Source organism: Vidua macroura, chromosome 19 (genome assembly GCF_024509145.1).
Source record: "Vidua macroura isolate BioBank_ID:100142 chromosome 19, ASM2450914v1, whole genome shotgun sequence".
NCBI lineage: Eukaryota > Metazoa > Chordata > Aves > Passeriformes > Viduidae > Vidua > Vidua macroura.
In genome coordinates, this window is record NC_071589.1 from 4,307,079 (window position 1) to 4,331,993 (window position 24,915).

General features: G+C 53.9%; 1 protein-coding gene across 1 annotated transcript in view; it reads right to left on the reverse strand.

The window, feature by feature from the left end:
• Nucleotides 1-22,049, reverse strand: part of MGAT5B (alpha-1,6-mannosylglycoprotein 6-beta-N-acetylglucosaminyltransferase B) — a 72,094-nt gene extending 50,045 nt beyond the window's left edge. The window contains exons 1-2 of the mRNA XM_053994629.1: nt 21,817-22,049; nt 15,462-15,574 (exon numbers count right to left, since the gene is read on the reverse strand). Coding sequence (XP_053850604.1) covers nt 15,462-15,574; nt 21,817-21,884 — 181 coding nt within the window. The 5' untranslated portion in view covers nt 21,885-22,049. The remainder of the gene's footprint in view (nt 1-15,461; nt 15,575-21,816) is intronic.
• Between the last annotated feature and the right edge of the window lie 2,866 nt (nt 22,050-24,915).

Sequence of the window (24,915 nt, forward strand, 5' to 3'; positions counted from 1 at the left end):
GTTTATTTTCCCTTATCTACAACATTCTTTCTCTGCCCTGCTGAGCTCTGTCCAGCAGCTTGGCCATGGCATTCTGTCTGCCCTCAGGGTGGTGTTCACATTTTATACCAAAAACTCCGTGTGCTGTGTTTACAATAACGTGCCAATATCTGTCATTGATGTTGGACAGTGTGTCTGTACCTTAAACCAACAGAAAAGTGTCACCAGCACAGCAAGACATGGAGGACAAGAAGAAGGAGAAGGTCAGGACACGCCCAAATCCCTCCATCTTGTCCCCTGAACCACATTCTAAAAACCCCACATTTCTATTTTTTCACCCTGTGTTAATTCAACTACCACACTACTCAAACCCTTGTGGCTTGTAATTCCTCATACAGAGTTGGCAGCTTTTTCCACGGGCTAAAATCGAAGCCACAGGTGTTTTTGACTTCGTGCCAAGGTCTCTGAGCCCCCTGCCAGGTCCTCAAGACAGCCAGGGCAGCCAGAGGGATGTCCTGGATTCTGACACTGGCAAAGCCCAGGTTGTGCCACAGGGAAAGGAGCAGACAGGAAGGAGTTTCCTCAAATTTTCCACGTTTTGGCATCCTTAGCATCCTCCAGCACTGCTCACGGTGGGACCCCTCCCCACCCTGCACTTCCCAAGCACAGAGGATGTCACCCTGTCACCCAGGCTCTGGGTGCTTGGGCTGAGGAGTTCAAAAGGAGTTAAACCCCCCAGTAAAATAAGAAGAGCACTCTTGGGCCTGTCCCCTTGTGCTGGTTTCAGCTGGGGTAGAGTTAATTTTTTTTTGCCAGTGGCTGGTGTGGAGCTGTGTTTTGGAATTGTGCTGAACTCAGGGTTGATTTTCCAGAGATGATTTTGTTCTTGCTGAGCAGGGCTCACACTGAGCCACGGCCTTTGCTGCTTTTCACTCTGCCAGGCTGGTGGGGAAGCTGGGGGTGCCTGGGAGGTGGCACAGCCAGGACAGGGGACCCAGGCTGACCAAAGGGATATTCCACACCCTACGGCATCACGGTCAGGGTATAAAGTGGGGGAAGAAGGAGGAAGGGAGTTCTGGCATTAGTCAGTGCATGGTGAGCAATTGCACTGTGCATCACTTGTTTGTTTCCTTTTTGTTATCATTATAATTTGCCATTATTAATGTATTTTACTTCTGAAAATACAGAAGAAGAAAAATACTTCCTCTGTATTTTCAGAAGAAATATTTCTGAATATTTGAACCACTGAAACCACCACAACTTCATTTTCAATTAATAAACTTTTCAACATACAAGTTTTACTCCAGTCCTCCCCATTCTACAGGATAGGGGAGGAGGGTTGACAGAGTGGCTTTGTGGTGCTTAATTTCCATCACGACATCCCTTCAGCCACTTGGAGTGGCTGAAACCTCCCTGATGGCAGCTCCCATCCCTGGGTCACTCAGCCCCTTCCTGCTCACACTGTTCAGCAACAGCTCCATACTGAGATGATGGGGGAAAAAAACAGATTTCCGCCCAAACCCAAGTTATTTCAAGGGCAGCAAAAGCCTCCCATGCCCTCCTGTGGGGAGACCAAGGCACAGCCTCAACCCACATCTCCACAGACCCATGTGAACAGCACCAAAGCATCTCCCTGACATTTACAGACTTCACAGAATTCACAGAATCTCTGGGTTGGAAGAGACCTTCAAGATCATCGAGTCCAGCCCAGCCCCAACACCTCAACTAAACCCTGGCACCCAGTGCCACATCCAGTCTGTGTTAAACACACCCAGGGATGGTGACTGCACCACCTCCCCGGGCAGCCATTCCAGAACTTTATCACCTTTCTGTGAAAAACTTTTTCCTGATACCCAACCTGTATTTCCCTTGGTGCAGCTTGAGACTGTGTCCTCTGGTTCTGTAGTTCCTGGAGAAAGAGACCAACCCCACTTGACTACAGACACCTTTCAGGGAGTTGTAGAGAGTGATGAGGTCACCCTGAGTCTCCTTTAAAATGCAATCCCACACTGTATTCCCAATATCCATAACCTGGCTGCTTGACTGTTGATCCCCTCCCTTCCCAGATGTGTCACAGCCCTGCCTGGCCATCCCACAACAGCAAATCCCCTGCTGGTACTGGAGCTCAGACAGAGTGAGATATTACCTATGTCCATTGAAAATACCAGCTGAATTAATTTCAATCTAAAACATCATTTGCTGTGGTTTTCTCCTTTAAAGGACAACTCCAGGCTACTTAAACCCCTCAAAAGGGCAGCACAGTCTTGAAAGATTTACTGCAGAGGAAACTGGAGGATCTCCAGTGGGGCTGAGGCAGACCCAGACCTCATGCCCAGCTCCTCGGGGTGGTACCCAGGGCTGTCCTGGGGGTCCCATCCTCCCATGAGGGCACTCACCCTGGGAGCAGAGCCCCAGCCCTTCGATTGCCTGCCCCTCTGATGTTCCTCTATTTACTTTCACTATCGATTTTGATTCAAGCAGATTAAAAGACCAAAGAGCCAACTAGCCAAGGACTGACTCTGACACATAATCCATTGCAATCACAGCCCAGAGACCCAGCTCTAACTGGAAACAAGAGAGCCCAAGGCCAGGCTCAGGTTTGCACCAATGGCCCCCTCCTATCTCCATCCTCTTGGGGAAGCTGCTCCAGGGACGGACAGTGTCCCTCAGGGTGGCTGCACCCCTTAAGGGCACCCATTCCCCAGCATGGGCTCCCAGCCAGTTATTGCTGCCAACAAATTCACCCACATCTGCCATTAAACTGCTCCAGATTTACTAATTTAAGTTACACAGAGAAAATACAGACCTGCTTAGCCGGTGCCCCAAAGGAAGAGAGCACCAGGAGGCCCACAGGGAGCTGCCAGGCAGCTGGAGGTGCCCACAAAGGAGCTCAGGGGCTGCTGGTGAAGTGGACACTTCAGCAGAGCTCCAGCTGCACCATCGATCTGCTGCCCAGCCCTGGAAGTGCCAGCAGCGAAGCAGCTCCCTGCTAATCAGCCAAATTAAGCAGCCTTAAGTCACTGGCTGGTAAAGTAGATTATGTCCCACCTGCCTGCTATCAGCTACTCCCGGATTTATGCCTCCCCTGTTGCACTGCTGTGTCAATGTGCAGCCTCAGGGTGTTTTCCCTCCCTCTCCCTGCATCCCTGGGCAGGCAGAGCCTGGCAGAGCCTCTGTGCCCTTCCAACAACCCGAAGGCAGGGCCTGACCCAGGGCTCTGCAGGTGCAGCAGTGTGACAGCAGCAACTGCAACCTTTCCCTGGGCTCAGACCCCCCCTGCCTTCCTGGAGCCCCCACAGCAGCAGTGCCTGGGCTCCAGGGCACCAGGGGACAAATGAGCTGTGGGAGTTCCCTGCTGAGAGCCAGACCCAGCTGTGCCCTGCTGCCCAAAGCAGCACCAGCAGTGGGAAATAACCCCGTTCAGCCCCAGAAATCTCTCCTGGAGGCCTCATGCCACCCCTACAGCCAGGCACTGCTCTGCCCATCTTGCTCCCAGGCTGTCACCATGTGAGAAACGACTGCTCACTTTTTAAGATTTTATTAAACTTTAACAAAAATTACAACAAAAGGACTAAATAAGGGAAAATTGCAGCACAGGGAGCCCCTGTGACTACCAGCCAGGTGCTCCTCTTCAAAACAGATGTTCACCCTTTTATATCTCTAGGACTCCTGTCAGTGACTCCTTCCTTGCTGTCCAGGGGTGGAGATCACTTTTTGACACCTTGGTTGGAGCTCAGGTTGAAGCTCAGCCCTCCCCAAATGCCCCAACTACCAAGGCCATCCCATGATAACAATGCAAGGGGCGAGGACATGTTACAGTAACATAACTATACATCTACAAAACTTCTCCTAACATATACGTAACATTTACCCCTTAATGGTGAGAGCCAACCACCTCATTACTCATCTATAACAACAGCAAAGCCATCCTTGGGATGCACAGCCAACAGCTTCAGCAGCAACGAGCTGCAGCTCTGCTGCCCTCCTGCAGCTCTGCTGCCCTCCTGCAGCCCCTGCCCCTCACACTGCGGGTTCCCCGGCTGGCATGATGCCCCAGGAGGTTTCCTGGAGGAGGAAACCACCCCGAGGTGTCCCTGTCCCAGCCCCGCTGGCTTTGGGGTTTCGTTCCTCCCTCCCTCAGCTGCAGGACCCCGAACTGAGCCTGCACAAAAGGGTCCTGATGCTTTTCCACCCATCCAGCTCCCCCGTCCCTCCCATCCCAAAGGAAAGCCCGCAGGAGCAGCCTGCAGCTCCACCCAAACATGTCCGCTCCCTATTTCCATACAAATAAGAAGAGGCAGGAAAATGAACAATACGAACACTCACACTCCCTGTCAGGAGCGGTTCATTGCTGCAAGGGACAGCCCAGGGCTGTTCTCCCCAGCCTTTATTGCGTCTTACCCTGCCATACACACACCAGAGACCTGATGTCCCCTCTGGGACACGGGGACAGTCCCAGGAGTCCTGCCATGAGCCATCCCTGCAGGTAAAGGCAGCTGGATCGTCTCCTCTCCCCCACAGCCCCTAGAGATGGGCTGGGGGAGTTGGGAAGCTGGGGAAGGAGAGATGAATACACACAACCCCAACACGAGCTGCAGTTCAGCTTTTATTTGTTTTAATATATCTTTTAACGCATCTTTCTTCCTCCTTCTCACCCCCCTTTCACTTTTTCTTTTAAAAAAGCAGCAGCAGGGAGTTTTTAGTTGCTTCTCTATTGCCAGCCAGAACTATTTTAAATTGCATTTTAAGCTGTTCTGCAGCACTTCAAACACCTCACACTGCAGGACAGGCTTCCAAATTACAAGATTAACATTGATTTTAAATTGCTTCCTAAAACACAAGGGCTCCAGCACAGGGATGGATGAAGGGCAGCTGCTGTAGCAAAGCCCAAAGGACACCAGAGCTCCTGGGGCATGGTTGGACCCCACACTGGGGTGGATGCTTTTGGGACTGGGGGCAAACTGGAGCCTGGATTTGCAGCTGAGACCCCCAGTTTCAGGTGAAAAGCAGCACACACAGGTCCCACAGGACAGGGACAGCCCTGAGAGCCCAACCACCTGGGTTCTTGGTGTTTACAAGAGGCATTTCTCCAAGGGCACCGGCATTTATCTCATCTGGCTCTCCTCCTGATGCTCCCCATTGCTCATCCAGGGACAAATGTAGTGCCAGGATCTACTGCCCCGTGGATTGCAGGAAAGGAAGGATGGCACCCAGCTCTTGCACAGCCCAAGACCAGCCAGTGGAAGGCTCCAGGAGGCTCAGCACCCCCATCAACCCTCCAGCCCTGCACATCCAGCCCACAGCCACACTCACAGCTGCCCTGAAAGGTTCAGCTCAAGAAACAGCAGAACTCACTCATTTACCACTTCTAAAACGATCACCCTTTCTCCTTCAGCCACAAAGATTGGCCAAACAGTGCTGGGCATCCTGCCACTTTGCTTCCAGGGGCAAATAAATCATCCCTTCCTCCAAACCCATCAATCTCCAGCGAGCCCAGGTGCCGGCTCCTCCAAGCAGCAGCAGAGCCCAAAGCAAGGCCCCCAGAGCTGGGGGGCACTGGCAGAGCTGCAGGATGAGCCTCAGCTAATCTCTTCTCAAGCTGAACTGAGCCCTGCTCTCTCATTTAAGCCAGAGAAACAAATAAATCAATGGGAAAACCCAGCTTTTACAGAGGCTGCTATGGTTCCCACTGTGCTAGTTTTATTTTCTGAAGTACCTGCTGCCTCCCAGGCTCAGGATGAATTTTGATTTAGGAGTGAAAAGGGGTAATAAAAGCATAAAGAGCCATTAACATTCCTCCTGGCCATGGTCGGGTGTTGGCTCATCACAAGTTGATGGAAATGCCATTTGACTTCCTTATGAGCTATAGAAAATCAATTAATTGATTTAATCATTCCCCGGGTGTCCCTGCTTATGGAGATAACAGAGTGCCAGGGCAGCAGGAAGCTGCTCCTGCCTCCTCTGACACAGGGCCAGCAGGGAAGGGGCCAGCACACATCCCTGCTCCGATGTCCTCATCACTGCTGCCCCACTTCAAGATGTGTGAATTCACACTTCCATTTTCCAATAAGTTTGGTGGCATAATTTTTTTTCTTCTCTTTAAGCCTGCAGGCATTCAATTCTGAGCAGTAATTGCATGAAACAGGCACTTCTTCAGGAAGAGACATTTTCCCATGGTGGATTAAGCCTTAACCACTACAACAGCAGCCCTGACACTTCTCTTTACCCCTCTGTGCCCTGCAGAGCACCAGTCTGCATTTTGCATTTTGCTCCCCCAGCACATCCCCACAGAAGTGGGCAGGAACCTCCAGTGTCATGTGGAGCCCCAGGGATGCCTTTATTTTCATTATTTCAATGGCTCTCATTTCTCTGCCTGCAACACTAATCTAATAAGGGCAGTAAAGTTTTACACCTCCACTTTAAACTCCCTTTCCACGAACTGGTCAAGGATGGGAGCACAGGGCACCTAACGATGGATGCAGAGCTTGGGACGCCAGCAGAAGGAGGAGAGGCCACATGCTTTTAATCAACCCTCATTTTTCACAGAATGATTTTTCCAAGACCTTCAAGATCATAGAGTCCAACCCAGCCCCAACACCTCTAAACCCTGGCACTCAGTGCCACATCCAGTCTGCTTTAAACACATCCAGGGACAGTGACTCCACCACCTCCCCAGGCAGCCCATTCCAGAACTTTTCTCCACCCTGGCAAAACAATCGTCTGCTCCCAAAAAACTGCAGGTGAAGGACCCCCCTGTGTTGGCCATGGGGGTGAAACCCCAGCACGGTGACACTGATGGCACTCGTGGGTGTTGTGTCACCTGCCCAAAGAGCCCGTGGGGCAGTTGAGCATCCAGCAGAGCTGGCAAAAGGCAATGTTTGGGGCAGAAAGCCCTCACCCTGCAGCTGGGCTCTGCCTGGCTTTGGTGTCTCCCCTAACTCCTTTCTCCCCACCAATGCTGGACAAGGAAGGAGAATGGTGTCGAGCTCAGCATTTCCAGGGGAGCCCAGGAGCCAACCTTGCTGCTCCAGGAGAAATCAGAAACCCATCAGGTCCCAGCAAAGCTCCTCACCAAGGAGATGCTCCCAGAGCCAGCCAGCTCCACTTGGCACCAACCAGACAACTTCTTCCAGCATCAGCTGGCTGCTCCAGCCTCTGAGATTCATGGAGTGGCTTTGGAAGGGATGGATGCAGAGAGGCTGGAAGTGAGCCCCAAGCACTGAAGAGCTGCCCAGCACGCTCCTCCACATGGCTTCCCCCTGGCTGGCACCCACAGGCTCCAGGAGAGTCTGATCCAGCTCTGCATGCAGCAGCAGGAAGATGAAGCACTGGGGACGTGCAGGATCTGCAGGTCCCAGCTGGTGCTGAGGAGGTGACACCACACTCAGACCCACACCTGGCACCTGGGAAAACATCCTGGATAACAACCCCACAGGCAGGGCAGAGAGGGGATGGGAGAGCATGTTGGATTAAGTTGTTTTTTTGGGTTTTTTTTAGAGATGGGGTAGCTGAGAGATGTTTTAAAAACACTAACAATAGTGTTACTCTTGATACTCTTAACAATATTTATCCTATTCCATAACATTTGTTATCTTAAAATTTACATACAAATACATGCTATATAAACCTTCTATCAAGTTCTAAAAATTTTCTACAAATTCATTTCCCACAAGAGGGGAACCTGCTGTCTTTTGAGGGAGTTTTACCTAAGCAAACTCTGGATTCAGGCCCTAAGAAGAGTCTCATCCTCCTCCTGGAGCAGCATCCCGGGCATCCAGCACCCGCTGATCCTGACAAGCTGCTCACGAGCGCTGCAGTTATCCAGGGCTGCTCAGCAGACAACATCAAAACATGACACCAGCAGCCCGGGAGAGGGTTATAACTCACTCAGGAAGAAACTGGGAATAATTAGTGCCCCGTTTGCTGAGCAGAGCCTGCCCTGCTCCCTCCCTCCCCTGTCACTGTCACTTGCTTACACGAGTCTTCACAACTGGTTCTCCTGTCGCCTCCGCTGAGCGTTACAGGCAGCAAGATAAATTTATAACTCACATGACTCCTTAAAAGCAAAGGGAACACGAACATCCCTGGAACCACACGTCTGTGGGCTGAGTCTCAAGGAGGCAGCAGCCCAAGCCCTCGCTGCCGGGTGCTCTCCCCAGCCAGAGCAGGTAAGAAAAGGGATTCCCAAAGCCAAAAAGCAACTTTTGGGTATTCTGCCCAACCCAAGCTCCTGTCAGAACTGTGTGCTCTGCCCAGAAGCTGACTGGGAACTGTCACAAGTGGCAGCGACCCAAATTTGCAAATGGGTCCTGAAAATTACCTTTCCCAAGGGAGAGGGAGGGTGAACACATCTGTGTTTTATTTTAAAGCTCTCTTGGGCTGAGCAGCATCTCAGTGCAGCCAGGATGGAGCTGAACTGAGCTGTGCCCTCCTCTGCTGTCAGCCCTCACAACGAGAGTACACAGGGGGTCAGGATCATGGACAAACCTCCTCCTCCTCCTCCTCCTCCTCCTCCTCCTGCCCTCCCGGCACAGCTGACTGCGAGGGGGATGACTGAGTTCCTCAAGCTCACTCTGATCATTAGCAAATCCAAGCTTGACCTTTCTGCATCCTCTGTGAGGACAAATGGTGATGTTACCTGGCCATGCTAACCCAGCTGGGACACTGCTGGAGCAGAAGGAAAAGCAGCAGAGCCGGGAGCAGGAGCAAAGGACCCCTCTGAGGAGATCATGTAGGTTCTCACATTTCTATTTGGCCTCTCTGCTCTGCTCCTCAGGGAGCAATCCAAGGCATTGAAATAACATGAGATCCCATTGCTTCACGGTGCTGTGGCTCTGAAATGGTGAAAATGCCCTACAAAACCCCGAGCAACCTTCAGCATTATCATCTGCAGCAAAATTTCCACCCCTCCACAACATCCCTGCTCTGGAGAGAAAGAGAAGCCACAAACACCAAAGCTCACAGCTGTGCTGCACAGCCCTAAACATCTCCCTCTTTCCTCTCCTGTGTTCACTGATGGAAGAAATCATTTTAAGCAGGTGAGACTCCAGGAACTGGAGCAAGCAACAGCAGCAGGAGAGGCAGAGCACTCCAGGAGCTGGAATACTGAGAGGATCTGAGGAGAGCAGGGTAGGATTCCTGCCAGGTGACATTACACACCATCTCCAGCACAACATGCCTTGGCTGTTGGCTCTGGATCTCTCCTGAGTCCTGTAGCCCAACATGACAAACCAGAGCCATTCTGACACCACAAGGAAGCCCCAGTGCTCAGCTTCCCCATGGTCTGCATGTGGGACAAGACACCTCAAGCCAGCAAGGGCAGGCTTCCACTTTTTTTTTTTCTTTTCCACATTTATTTTTATTCCCTCCAAAATGAACATAAATGACCAAATCTTTTTGCAGCAGAAGCTGTTCTCTGGTGACCTGCAATTCTGCTGGATCACAGAGCACGGGAAGTCCCTGCAGGGGCTGCTGCACTGCCCACCTCCAGACAGATTCCAAGTTGAGTTACCATTGCCCAGCTACAATGTCCCAGTGCTGTGGGACTGGGAAAATCTCTGTTCTAGCCCACAAGCTGCTTATCAACCCATCAGGGTCCATATCCTGCAGCCCTGAGATCAGACCCCAAAACACATCTCAGCAACACAGGACAAGGTGCAACAGCCTTGCAGAGGCTGAGCTTCACCTCTCCTTGCTTCCATTTTCCAGCTTGTGCTCTAAAATCATCTCTCCCCCACCCTTGTCCTTCCTTCACCCCATTCCCACCCATCCTGCTCCCAAAGCGATGGAGGAAACACAGCACAGGAGCCCAGTTGTGGTCAGCCACAGGAAACCAGCTGGAGATGCTGGGGTGGGAAAAGGCAGGTGTTGATCTCTGCAGCTGAGAAGCAGGAAACACTTAAAAACAAATTGAAAAAACAGTTATGGGAACAGCAAACACACAACTCCAGCCGCTCAGCAAACCCCCACTTCCCCAAGGCAGCAGGATTCCAGGACCTCAGCACCAGAACCGCGGCTGCAGCAGTGACCCCAGGCACAGAGATACCTGTGAACCACTTCAAATGCTTCTATCAAAGTCCCAGCAAGGTCAGCTGAAATCAAATCAGGCCCCTCTTGCAGGAAGCAGCCACCCAGCACGAGGGCAGAGCTCTGCTCCAGCCGTTTCAGGACCTGTCCTACACCTCCCCTGGGTCTGCAGCAAATTCCTCCAGCACCTGATACCCAACCCTGCAGGAATCAACAGCAAGAGGAATCCCAAGGCTTTTGATTCTTTGAAGCAGCTACAGCAGTTGCAGGCAATATTCCAGCCACATCTAATCACGTTTTAACACTTAATAACCTATTTTCCCTGGCTAATCCCCTGCAGCAGCAAGCTCCGCCAGCGGGATGTACATCCCACCAAATCCAGCCTGGGGCACAGCCACGGGCTGAGGGACCACAGCCAAATCCTCCCCAGCACCATGATTACAGAACTTGGTGCTTTTTCAGCAGCAGCCTCCTGCCCCCTGACTCCAGCAGTAAAACAACCACAAGAAAGATGCTTGGGGGAAAAGAAAAGGATCATCAAACATATTAAATTCTAATTGAGAGGAGAGAAGAGGGCACAGTAAACTCAATCTCCTGAGTCTAGAGCCCTTCCCAAAGCATCTCCCACATTCAACATTTATAGACTTCTCTGTTTCCCTTTTTTATCTACATCTTTGTTTGCAGAATAAATTCTTTCAGTGGCCATTTCAAAACAAAGGAACCTTTGTCTGTGTTTACTTGACAGCAGTGGATTAGGATAAAATAACTTGCATTTCAGAAGGGCTTTTTTTATTTATTGTTAAGATGCAAAGCCTCTGCTGCAGCAAATCACCAAGCAGAGAATCCATCTGAGGAATGATTTCTGGCACACAACAAGAAACTTGGCTTTTGGAGAGAACCTCTGAGAAAGGTATTCACATACAAAAAATCAAATTTTAAATGGGATTAACTTCTGGACTGTGACATTATCCATTTCTCCTCTTCATGCTCCTGCCTCACATCTATGTTTATTTTGGTTATGATTGGTTGCTCACACACTCCAGGAGCCAGGAAAGCTCTGGGCAGGGCTGGGGCATTTTCATGTCTCCCTTTGTATTGCAATAGCTGAGGCTCAAGGCTGGGCTGGGCAGGTCACTCAGGGAGAAACAGGAACAGCCCCAGCCTACACTGCACCACGAACTTCAGCATTCCTCCACAACCCAAAGGATTTTTTGGATGCAGATGATTTTATAGCAAATGATTTTTTGACATCCCCCAGCTCTCTGCAGCCACCCCAACCCCCGAAGGGCAGGGACAGCTTCCCCTGCACAGCTGGGTCTGGCAGGACACGTGGAGCAAGGAGCAGCACAAACAGCCACAAAAGCTGGGATCAGCCCCAGGAAGGACAGCAGGAGCCGACACTGACTTACCACAAGCCCACCCCATTTCTACCCCAGCTCCACTGCAGAGCAGCCCAGCCCAGAGCACGTGGAGGAGCATGTTGGCAGCTTCCCTGCAACATCCACCAGTTAATGAATAATGCTCCAAGGGGCCCTTCCAGGAGTCCACGTGGAGCAGGGAACAGCAGCAGGGACCAGGCTCCTTCCCCACCAGGAGCCCATTCCCGGGAAACACTCAGCCTGGGCATGGCAAACCTGAGGCCACAGCCCAGGAACTCTCCCCAAGTCACTGGCCATGAACCTGTCCAGGTTTGTGCAGATTCCCATTCTTCATCACACCAAGAGCTCGTCAGCCCAGCACAATTAACCTGCTCCTCTGAGCTCGCCTCCAGCCCAGCACTGTGTGCTTAACAGCCACCATAACTGCCAGGAATATTTCCTGGGCTTCCCTGGGATCCAGAACACATGTTAATTAAATGCCAGTTTGTTATTCAAACAGACCTTTGGAGACTTCACAGCGCTAATAAGCAGCACATCCACTCCTGCTCCCTCCCTCCCCACGTGGATGTTCACTCCACGTGAGCTGCACCTCCCCTCAGCCAGGAGGGAGCCCTGGGAGCCCTCCTTAGCCTCCTGCTCCAAACAGAGGGAACAACCGTGCCCACAGCCTCACCTCAGCTGGGTGTGCTCTCAGAGTCTGCAGGGATGGAGTTTCCCATCTCCCCAGAGGCTGTGACTCCCCATTTCCCAGGGAGGCTGCCCAGGATCCATCACCCTTCCTGCCTTTGCCATGGGTGGGACAGCTGGTTCTTCCACCATCAGATCCTCCTCCCAACAGCCAGAGCCTTTCCCAGGTGATAGAGGGAGGTCTGTGGTGACATTGGCCAGCTCCTGGCCAGCACATTCCCTGAGCCTTGGTCCCACTCTGCTTTGGGGCTTACTCACCCCTGGGAACAGCTACATCACCCTGGGGCACAGCCAGTCCCTACAAACCAGTGTGACAGGAAAGGCTGAACCCCAAAACCTGAACCAGGTGTTAAAGAGTGAGAAAAAGCCTCTCAGGTTGTGCCTGCCAAGCTCTGGGGACAATGAACACAACCTTCCTCCAGAGGCAGGAGAGAGGATGCTTTGTGTTTAAAACCAGTGTGTGAGGCCATGAATGAAGCTCATCTTCCCCAATAAGAAGCACAGCAACAGCCAAATGTGCAGCAATTCATCTGGAAGCAATAGTTTGTTTGGCAAAGCCACTGAATATAGGAAAAAAGAATTGGATTTGCATTGAATTTTTGAGCTTTCTAACAAAGCAGGATTTGCCTTACCCATTTAGAAAGCTAAGAGACCAAAACCTTGAAAAATTAGAGGACCCAGGTCATAATTTACTTCTTTTCTTCTTTGAATGAGACCAGTCAGGCATTACCAGAAGCAACATTCAACCTGCACCACCTGGGAGCAGAGCAGCATCTCTCCCAACAGCAAGGCTCACAGCGTGCTCACAGCCCTCAGCAGAGCCAAAGAGGGTCAGGCAAGAGGGTGAACCCATTTACACACCTTGATTTAATCACCTGAACCCCTGAATGTGCAGGATTTGAGGTGTAGGGCCTGAAAAAGGAGATTTGTTTTGCATCTCCAGGGCTGTGGTGACACTGCTCCCAGGAAACACGAGACAGGTGAGGATGTGCATTCAAAGGTCTGGATTAAATTAAGGATAAGGATGGGCAAAGCCACTTCCAGGCATCCAGAAAGGGAGTGAAGAGCTGAGTAATGGTCTTTTTGCCATTATTTCACCCCAACCTGGTGACCCCAGGTGCTTCTGCAGGTTTCTGGAAACCTTTGCTGCTCTTTGCAGCACAACCTGTGCCACACCTCAGCTGGCCCCACAGCTCATCAGTGTCTCTGCCTTTCTTTAAGTTCCCTACAAAATTTCAGGAACTCTGGGGATCCTCTGGGCCACAGGGCAGCTGTAACAGTGACACCTTTCATTTCAAACTCAGCAATCTTTTCAGAACCCATCTCCTCAAAAGCCAGGTCTGGAGAAGGTTTGGAGAAGGTGCTGGTCTGGGGGCTTCTGCCCACTCTCCTTGTGCTGTTTCTTATCCCAAGAAGGAAGAAATCCCCTCAAACCAGACTTCACTCACCAGCCAAGTGCTTGGCTCGGGGACAGGAACATAAAGCACACCTTCCCCATGGGGACACGTACCCTGCCCAAGTGCAGAAACACTGAAAAGCTCTGACCCTGCCACCGGCTCCAGGCTGAGGTCACCAGGAAAACACCAGTCCTCAGGAAAGGGGTTCAGTGGAGCTGGTGATGGGAACAGTAAGGGGAGCAGAGGGGGAGGAACATCAGCCACCATGTCCTCCATCCACAGGGAGAACACAGATCCAGCTGCCACAGGCTGCAAATCCAATCTTGGAAAGTCAACTAAGCGGTTTAACACCATCCAGCTTCTGGAAAGCACCGCTTTATCCCTCTCCTCCCGTAGGGAAGCAGCTGGCACTTCTTTCAGCACCTCAAGGAAAGGATTTAATGCTCCAAAATCACATCTTAGGTGAGGCTGTGGAGATCAGATCCTTCCATGGCTTTGGTACAGAGGAGGAGAAGACCACGGTGGCCTGACCAAGCCCATCTCACACTGCTCAGGGGAGCTCAAGCTGGGCAGTTCCCTCTGTGCATTTCATGGGACTGGAATCTCAGAGAAAAAGTCAGGGGAAGCTCAATTCATGGCAGCAGTGTCCTCCCAGAGCAGGGCCAGGCCATGACTGTCCCACCACAGAAGTGACTCCTGAGCTGACTTTGTGTCTCGCCAAAAGAGGTGTTAAATGCAACATAACACACACCTGCCAAAAATTAGAATATTTCTCTTCTACATTTCAGTACCTGCATAAAACCACAAAGGCCTTTTATTTTCCCTTCCCTAAGGAGCAATTCCCACTCCCTGCAGACCCCAAGTGCTCAAACCCACCGAGACCTCCAAGCACCTGAGCCAGATCCTCCACATGTCAGACCAGGGGCAGCCCACACAACCCACACCGCTGCCAGCTGAGGCTCTGATCCCGCTGCTCCCCATTTTCTGCCCTAAGCCAGGGTCAGCATCCACACCCCAGCACTCATCCCCACCTGTCACACCTCGGGATGCGAGCACAGCCAGGTTTGAGCCACACGGCAAAGCCACACATGGCAAGAGAGGCCAAAGGACCCTGAGCCATCCTGAAAATCCCAAAAAGGGCCAGGAGGGACCCATGGGAATGAAAGATCCAAGCACCTTCCTCCTGCATCCCTGGCACTCATCAGCTCAGCTGGACCGTGCTCGTGGAGGCACCACATGAGGATCTTAGGTTGGAAATGGGGGTGTGTGTTCTATTGCCATCTGTCAGAGCTGGGGCAGCTCTCTGCTGTTCATGGGGCAGTTTGCTTTATCTCTCCCACACCCAACCCTCCCTCCAGGAGATCTCTTCTGTTCATGGCCACTGAGTGTCCCTGCATGGCTGAGAAAATTCCATCATCCCTTGGGGAGATGCTGCGCCCAGGGGAGGAGCCAAGCATTCCTACCTGGATCCAATCTGACTTTGGAACAGCACAGCAGCCTTTGCCCACTGCATTCCCAGAGGAGCAGCTTTCTGCCCCACTGCATTCCCAGAGGAGCAGCTTTCTGCCCCACTGCATTCCCAGAGGAAGCCCAGGCCCATCTCCAGCAGCCCTGGAGCTTCAGAGGAAAACTCCAGCCTTGTCCAGGATCCTGCTCCAGCAGAAGCACAGCTGGCACTGCAGGAGGGCTGAGCCCCCATGGAATGGCACTGCTGCCACCACCCTGACCCACAGCCTGCCACGGCCTGCTCTGACTCTGGCAGTGTGGTTTTCTTTTTTGTACTATTGCATTTGTATTTTCAATTATCCTGGTAAAGAGCTGTTATTCTAATTCCCATATCTTTGCCTGAGAGCCCCTTAATTTCAAAATTATAATAATTCAGTGGGAGCGGGTTTACATTTTCCATTTCAAGGGAGGTTCCTGCCTTCCTTAGCAGACACCTGTCTGTTCAAAGCAAGACAGTGGGCCAGGCCAGGCACGGAGCCGCGCTCACCTTCGGTGCGGATGGTGAAGGGGGAGTCCCCCAGGCGCTTGGCTGAGAACTGCCCTCCCAGGGATGTCATCAGGAAGCACAGGGTGAAAAATCCAATGCCCAGCACGAAAATCCTGTGGGAGAGAAAGCAGAGCTGGAGCAAGGTGTGATGAGGAGCCAGCTCCTCCCTGCTGGGCCAGCCCCCCCATCCCATGCCCCAGGGGTAATCCCCTTGCACAGCACCAGGAGAGGCTTTGGGTGTCTGGGACAATCCCAGCTCCACCCCTGTGGCTCACCACCCCACCCAGCCCTGGCAGGGAGCATCTGTGCAGCCCCAGCCACGCCAGACCCTCGTGCACTTCACAAAGAGCCCAGGACACAAACCCTGGCACTGAGCAGGAGCTTTTGCCTGAGAACCCCCTCTGAAATCCCTGCAGCCTCTCCAACAGGCAGGCCTTGAGGAATCCTCCACTGCACTCAAGGGGGAGTGTGGATTTGCATCTTCAGTGGGGAAGCTGAGCCAGACCACAACTGCCTGTGATGCTCCACCAGGTCCAGCCCAACAACCCAGACCACAGGAACCACTACAATAAACAATACCTGTGTTCCTCTGGGACAGAGGAGCAAAGAGAGACCTTTACTTTCCCTTCCTCCCAAAGGATCTAAAAAAAACCCTTTTCGTTTTTTATACAAAGCCTTTTGTTCCCCTGTAACTTGGCCACTGGCATTGTCATTGTGTCCCCTGTGCATAACGGGACAAGGAGGGACCTGCAGGGCAGCACTCATGTGGCCTGGGGCCACCCCATGGGGCTGGCAGGGAAGTGGCTCCCAGGGGACACACTGGGCAGGATATCACCTCCAGGAGGGGCAGGAGCTCCCAGCACTGCTCCTGCTCAGCCCGAATTCAGGCCAGTCCCTCTTTTGGGGGTGGAAGGGCTGAAGGCAAGAGCTCTGTGCCAGCCTGGCTGTTGTGCACCAGGGAGCGCACAGCAGAGTGCTCTGTGCCAAGGGATGGATGTCTGGCCTCCTTCCACTGCTCAGACACGCTGCCATCATCCCCGGGACTCCCTGGAGGTGCAGCAGCCTCCAGCAGCCCCATGGGAAAAGCCCTGGCAGAGGCACTGCCAGGTGCCAGTGTGACAGCTCCCAGAGCAGCAGCGTGAGCTCAGCCACCAAACCCAGGGGAAATCTCGAGGAGGAGAAAGAGCAAAGACAACCCCCAGCCAGCCTCGAGAAACAACAGGTTTGTCTTCCAACAGGAAAGTCCCGTGTGGGACAGGGAGCTGAGGAAGCCCTCGGGGTGCCCTGGCATCGCTGCCTCTCAGCATCCCTGAGCCAAAGGGAAGCAAACCACAGAGGGCAGGAGCCTGCAGCTCTCCTTTGCAAGCTCACAGCATCCTCCACAGGGCTCAGGAGCTGCACACAGCCACAGCACAGCCACCCAGGCTCTTCCAGGTGCAGAAGAGCCCCCAGCCCTTCACCTAAGCATTCCTACACAGCTACAAGGCAGAGGAGGAGGAACCAGCCTTCAGCTCTGGGCTACAGCACGCCAGCAGTGCAATTATCTGCTGCTGGAAAGGGCTAACAAATAAAGTGACCTGCTTCAAAGCCCTTGTTAGTGACTGGAGATATTGTGGAGAGCTCAAGTACCAGGTCAAGCAGCTCAAGAAGGGCTGGGCTTCCCCAGGGAGATCCAGTGGAGGAGCTCCCAGGGCAACTCCTTACTGCGCCAGCCAGCCAGGCTTTCCTTGCCTGGAGAGATTCCTGGACAAGGCATGGCACTTCCAGGGGATCCCACGAGCTCCCTACCTCCATCCAGGCAGCTCTGACGCTGCTGTCACACAGACAGCACACACCTGAGGCCCAGATCCAGGGCAGCCTCACTCTCAGCAGCAGCCAGCTCAAGAACAAAGGGTTTCCTTTGCCTGCTCCGAGGAGGATCAGCCTTGCTCACAGCAGACAACTCCTGCCCATCCCCATGGATCAGCCCTGCCCCATCCCTGGGCTCTGGACAAGCAGCACAGCACAGCTCCCCATCCCCTTCTTACCTCCCACCTAATCAAGGGGAAAAGCAACACCCTGGGCTTGTCAGCGCTGATGAGCTCTGCCAGCAGCACACTCAGCACCAGCACAAACCCTCCCTGACAGCCAGGCCAGAGCTGGCCTGGGAGAGCTGACACACCTGGGAGAGCTGACCCAGCTGGGAGAACTGACCCAGCTGGGAGAACTGACCCAGCTGGGAGGGGGGATGCTGAAGTGCATCACTAGAACTGCCTGACATCCCCCGTGCAGTCTGGACCAGCTCAGGTCCCTTTATTTCCGAATGAGCTGCCCCTGGAGGGGTGGAAAGCAGTTTCTACAAGACATATAAACCACTGTGCACTCACTAATCCAGGCTCCCAGCCCTAAAGGCCTGGCTGCAGGCACAGCCCCACAAGCAGTAAGCAGTGGGGCAGAGCCACCCCCTCCCCAGCAGATGCTGATGAACCATGGAGCTGTGGGATCTGCACACAGACACGATTCAGAGCTCAGCCCCTCCCCAGAGCAGACCTGGGAGAAGGGTTTGCAGAGCGCTGTGGTCCAGCTCCAGCAGGGAGGTGATTGTGGAGGCAGTGGAGCGTCCCTGATGCTGCAAAGTAGCGTGGTGTCCCATAAATAGCTTGGAGAGGGGGTGATCTGGGGACATTAGTGCATTATCTGCCATTTTCACAGCCTGAGCCCAGTGCAGTGCTGGCTCTGGGAAAGGCTCTCAGGAACACCCTGGAAGGGATTGCTGCACCCAGCTTGGCTTGGGAAGGCTGAATTTGCCCTTAGGGAATGCTGTCTGCCATGGCACTTCCCTGGCAGGAGAGGCCAGCAGCAGGCTGGAGAACAAACAAGCTGAAAGGCGTCAAAGCCCAGGCAGGTCCTGCACCCCAGGGTCCTCCCTGGGAGCACATCCTGGTACAAAACCTACCCAAAGCCCTGTCCTGGTATCCCCTCCCCCAAGGGGCATTTCAACAAAGCATCACCTGAAAAAATAGCTCTGATCCTGCTCTTACACCTCCTATTGACAATATCTTCATCATTATGCAAGACCTTGTTGACGCTTTTTAATCTTCATAATTATAGTCTGGCAAGGAGGGATCGTTAAACACTGAGCAGAAAGAAAGAGGGGAAGGGAAGAAAAAGATACAAAGGTGATCTGTGCTCTACCATCTCCCTACGAAACAAAACCTTTTTCATTTTTACAGAGAAAGTAGGGGAGATGCAAGATGCTTTTTTCCTAAAAAAAAAAAAAAAAAAAAAAAGAGAAGAAGAGAAATTGGAGCCTTACTGGAATTGCTGTCCTTGGGAGATCAGTGGATCCAGCCCAGAGCAGTGCTCCAGGGAGCAGGGATGGTGCAGGGCTGGACTCTCAGCCTGAGAACCCCAACTCCTTTACTTTTGCTGATGTTCTCCAGGTGAATAAAAGTGCCTGGCCCAGACTCACCTGAGTGGAAACTCCTTATACAGGAAACAAATTTACCACAAAGTAGGTAAAACATACCAGATCCCAGATGGTCCAAATGCACTGGGTCCTCTCCCCTAAAATCAAACCTAACTCCTTGACGACTATGGAGCTCCAAGGACCAAATAACGCCTATCCTGCTTGCTGGCTTTGCCTGTCATCCCATGTCATGTTTAATTAATCACTCGGGCACAGTTCTGGTGCCAAGTCCCTCTCCACATCCTCCCCAAACTGAAATGTTCACAGTTCTGGGCTCTGGCTCGGTGCCCAAAAGAAAAGAAAGTGAAATTCATCAAGTCTTAAATGAAAATTGGAAGAGATGCCCCAGTTATGGAAGATTGTGGCCCATGGAACTGAAAGCTGGGTGTGACCAGGAGGGTCTGAGTGCTGAGCTGGGATGTGGTGGGGGGAGGAAGGCCAGCAGCACCCAGCAGGATGGGACTGTGACACTGGGAATGTGACACTGGGACTGTGCCCATGGTGCCACATCACCCAGCTGCCCCCACAGGGACAATCCCACACTGGTGCAAGGGGAAACCAAGGCTACAGAGTCAGGTAACATCTTTTATTGGACAAGTTTTCAACTCCCAAAAGCTGAGCCACCATTCCTACCAGCAGAGGTCAGGTTAATGAATGACTCCTCTCCCTCAAACCCTTTTTGCTTGGAGCCCAACAGGGTTGTGGTGCTGTCAGACTGACGCTGGGCCATGGGCACCGTGATCCATGCAGGGACCACAGTGAACTCTCACTGACCACTGTTACATGCCACAGAAAGCCTGGCTTTGGTTCCCAGCTGGCAAACAGAACTACAGAGCCAAGAGCTGGGCGAGTTGGACCAGGGCTCCTCGGTGAATTCTCACCTGGATCCAGCACCATCACAAGTGAGACCCCCTTTGCTGCTGGGATGGTCAGAGCCACCCTTGGACATTCCTGTGGTTTTCCAGACTGATCTGCTCCCTCTCTGCAGGCGCTCTCCCAGCTCAGGGCTCTGCATTGCTTTGCTAAGCGTGTCTGGAGGGTGGTTAATGAAATGTTTTGGTGCACAGGATCAGGTTTCCTGTGTGCTGTTTGCCGATGGCACCTCTCCTCCGATGGCAGCAATCCACATCAGGCAGGGGATTGCACCACGGGATTCCCCGGAGCAGCGAGGCTTTGCCCAGCCAGCAGCAGGGAACCCATTTACAGCACCCATCCTGAGTGCCAGGACCTTCTCCCACTGCTGGACCCACAGCAGCTGAGGATGTGGGGTGCTGATGTTGGGGGAGCAGAGGTGATTTGCACCGGCTTAAGGCTGGAGCTGGGCAGTGCCAACACTCACCCACGCTGGGCTGGGAGCAAGGTGACACAGGACTGTGGCATGGGGGGTCACATGCAGCATGACAGCAGCAGGGAGGAGGTGCAGAGGTCCTGGACACTGTGGGACAGTAAGGAGAGACTCTTGGGAATTCCTCCTCTTGCACAGGGAGAGGAGGACCTTGTTAACAACAAGGTAACCCCGCTGGTTCCAGTGGCACCAGTGCTGGTCTGTACTGGTTGGAGAGCAGAAGCCAGCCCAGGGCACACGGCCAGGACAGCGCAAGTTCTCCACCTGGACACCAGAAACCATCCAGCCGTCACAAACCCCTCATCCACACACATCCTCATCCCTAATGGGAGTTCGTGATCACCCTGAAATGCACTCCCTGTGCTCTCCCACCCTGACTGCAGGTCACTGCTGGGCTCCCCTGCCTCAGGGTGATGCCCAGGGCACAGGCATGCTCCAGCCAGTCACTTCCTCAGTGTGGAATTCAAACCCAGATTAGAGAGCAAACAGCCAGGCAGAGAGCATTCCCCGGGGTGAGTGTGCCCTTCTCGTGTCTCTCGCAGTCACTCCCTGCTCCACTCCTGAGCTGTGGGAAGCCTCACACCTCTGCCAGCGCTTTGGGGCATCCCCTTGGCCAAGTTCCCCAGTCCCAGGGCAGCAGAAATCGCTCCAGGCAAGCAGAGCCAAGCAGCTCCCGAGGAGAGGCAGACAACCTCCCCACACCTGAGAGCAAGCGAGTGGTGCAAGCCCAGTCTGTCCTTTGCAACGCCGGGCGGTAGCCTGGGCTAAGCAAAAAGGCAGCGAGCAGATCCCTCCGGTGACCCCAGAGCTCCAAACACAGCGAGGAGCGCTGGGAACCACTAGGCTGGGCTCGCCCCACCTTGAGCTTCGTCCCCCGGCACGTTCGCTTCTATCTCTAAGGGGTTTTGGTCCCTCTCCCCATGGCAAAACCATGCCAACATCTCCCAACATCTCCCGTGTGTCTCAAGATCGGGAGCAACCCAAGCCATCTCCAGTAAACCAAAGAAGCCGGAGAGCAGGGGCTGGAGAGGGGAAGCGAATGTATGGAAACAAAAATGGGGAGTTACAGCAAGGGGGAAAAGCAGTGGGTGGGTACGGGTGTGCTGGAGCCGGAGGGGTTCAGGTTTGGACATCCACCCCAGCCCCGGTGCCAGCTCAAGGTGGGTTTCGAAATCCCCAGCTGCACCAGCAGGCTTAAACCAGAGGAACCAAATCCCCCCCGAGTACCAACATCTCCGAGAACCATTCTCAAAAAAAGCCAGCGGCGAGCAGCCCGGCGATAACCCCAGAGACACCGGCGGCGGGGCGAGCCGGGAGCTGGCAGGCAGCGAGAGCTGCAGGAGCCGCACGCTGCCCCGCGGGCAGACCTGCCTGGATCCCTGCCCGCATCCCTGCCCGCATCCCTGCCCGCATCTCTGCCATCCCCAGCTGGGCTCGATCCGCACACCCGGAGCCCGAGCCCGGCCAGCCGCAGCCCCCGCCCCACGCGCGCTCCGCCGGCCGCTCCCCGCCCGCAGGAGCCGGGCGAGGCGGCAGCGGCCAGAAGGAAACACCAACTTTACCTAAAGGGTCTCAAGGTGACGAGGCATCTTCTGACCATTATCTTGCCATCCGCGTTGACAGTGATCATCGTTCAAAGTTGCGGGCAGGGGGCGGCCCCGCACCCCCCCAGCGGCAGCGAGGGCGGCAGCGAGCGGGGCTCAGCGGGCGGGGCGCGGGGCTGCGCGGGGGCGCATGGCGGGGGCACTGGGGGGACGCGTCCCCCCCGCCCTACCCTTGCCCCTGCCCGCTGCCGGCCGAGCCCATGGCCGGGCCGCTCCGCTCCGCTCCGCGCACCCCGCGCTGCGGCTCCGCTCCGCCCCGCACCGCCCCGCGGAGCCTCCGCCGGGCTCCGCCGGGCTCCGCGTGCCATCTAGCGGCAACCCGGCCTCGCAGGGGGGGGCGGGCTGGGGGGTAGGGGACGTGGGGGTACGGCAGCCCCCCGAGGTCAGGGGATGGCGTTTTGGGGGAGGGATAAGCGGGTTTGGGTGGAGAGGGCGGCAGCATCCCCGCGCAGGTGACAGCCCCCGGCGTGGGGACCTCGGGAGGCAAGGATGGCCCTTTGGCGGGGGCAGTCACACCAGAAATGCCACCGAGCACCGTGCCCGGGTGCTGTTTGATTTGGGGGGGTTTAGGAGCAGGACACACCTTCCTTGTGGGGAAAGGCGGGTCTGGAGTCTCTGACAGCACCAGGCTGCAGCTCTGCGGCCCCATCACTCTGTTTTCTCTCTGGGGGGCACAGCCACAGCCACGATGTGGCTCCCCAAAGTCCCCGCGTGTTCCAGGGTGCTGCCAAGAGGACCAGGGCGGTGTCCTTGGGAAGACAAAGGGCCGTGGGAGCTGAGGCAGGAGAAGCAGTGCTGAGCTCAGCAGAGGTGTTTCCGGCTCTCCTGTGGAAGGTGACAGGCACGAAAAGCCTCCCAAAAGTTGGGACTTAAAGGAGCCAAGTGTGCACAGAGCCCAGAGACGCCCCATTTCCAGCCCCAGCCAGGATGGATGCACCCCAGTGGGGGTGAGGGAAGGGATGCAGCACCCTGGAATGAGTGGCTGGAAGGACAACACTGTCCCCCCTTGGTCTGGGGGGCTGTGGTGCCAACAGGGCCCCCTCATGCCTCACTGGCCTCATGGCTGGCTGTCCCTCTTTGCTCTGGATACCACCACAGGTAACATAAAGCACAGGGTGACACTGGGGGACAGCTGTCCCTTTGCCTTCCCCACGGTGGATGCTCTCCTCCCATAGTCTTCCCCAGCCTTTCTCCGTCCCATTTCCCTCCAGAGAGAGAAAACTCCCTCCAGCCCCACCTGCCTGGCCTGGCTTAGTGATCTGCACCTCAAGTGCTGAGCAATTCCAATGCCCTCCCAGCACCAGCCACCCACTCCTCTACAAACTAACCCTGATTGTGCATAATCTCAGGGTTCTCCTGTGGGGCTGAGGAGGAGGAAATGCTGCTGTGGTACTGCATTTCCATAGGCACCCCAGATGCTCACACTGCTTCCTTCTTCCCAGTGGAAAGCCCAGCAAAGCTCCAGGGAGCATAAAACTGCAACAGCACCAGCCACAAGTGAGCTCAGGGACAGCAGCTGGAAATTTACCCCAAACCAGAAATTTCCCCATAAAACAGCACTTTTTTTTCCAAGCAGAAGTGAGAGGCAAAACCGTATTCTCCAGGACTTCTGAAACGCAGGAGGATTTTTGTGTTCATCCACGCTTTTCGTGGGCAGGTGACAGGGAAGGAGTCATTGCCACACCAGGTCTGGGTGGGATCACAGCAGGATGCAGAGGGATGCACAGACTGAGGATTTGCAGGAAGTGTGGCTCAGGAGCAGCAGCCAGCGCTGCCCAGCCAAACCCTCAGTTCATCTTGGCAAGGAACCCTTCCCTAGAGCCCAACCTGTGGGGACCTTATGGACACAACCAGTGCGTGGACAGACCCCAAACACCAGCTGGGGGCTCAGTCCCTGCTATTTTAGGTGCAGCTGGGAGCACCTGGCCTCCTCTGGAAATGCCACCTGGCGTTCCTCACCTGCCCATTGGCAAGGAGGGGAGCAGCAGCCTGGTGAAGGTGCTGTGGGGATCCTGCTGCCCCTGATTTCCTGCCTGCTCACTCCATTCCCAGCTCCTGACAGGAATTCTTGGTGCTCACCTGAGCTATAAAACCACCTCAAAATCTGGTGCTGCCCTCCAGAGCCCGGCTCCAGTCGGCAGCAGGAGGCAGAGCCCTTCATTCCAAGAGCTGCTTTCCAAGATCAGCTCAGCTCTGTGGGGCTGGAAACTCTCCCAGTGCACATAAACACTGCATGGAGTGGGTGGTGGAGCAGCCAGGCCACTGCCTGGCATGTGCCAGGATCCAGCTGTGCCTTCCCGAGAGCCTGGGAGGACAGGGAACATCCCAGCCAGGAGTGCAAAGCTCAGTGAGGGGTCAATTCTGTGGGGTGGGACCCTCTGACCTCCATAAGGATAATGCCAAGGTCCTTCTGTGCATCCCACAGGCTCTGGATTGTGCCAATCCAGCTCTTCCCACTGGCATCAGCTTCCCAGCAGGAAAAGCCTGAGGTGTGGCAAAGCACCACACATTAATTATTTAAGAATTAGGGGTGTGTGATATTGAGGGGAGAAGGGATGGTGTCTTCCCATTCCTCCTTCCAGAGCTGATCCTGGGCTGGAAAACACCCCCAAAGGGTTTGGATGTTTCTTGGCCAGGCAGAAGGCAGCTCAGCCATCTTGGCTTCTTCCAGGTACCTCCTGCAGCACTGACCAGGAAATTAAAATAAAATAAAATAAAATAAAATAAAATAAAATAAAATAAAATAAAATAAAATAAAATAAAATAAAATAAAATAAAATAAAATAAAATAAAATAAAATAAAATAAAATAAAATAAAACAAAACAGAAATCTGCTCTTGTCAATCTCCATGCACATCCTGGCAGGGTGCTGGGGTCAGCAGGGAGCAACTTCTGCAGCTCCCAATTCCCACCAGAATCAGCCATGCAGGATCCATCACCCCAGGGATGGGAATGTGTCATTCCCCACCCCCCAGGGCCCTCATCCCTGAGGAGAAGCGCTGCAGCAGCCAGTCCTTTCCCTGTGCTGCTGCTTGAAACAAAAGCTTAATTAACTAC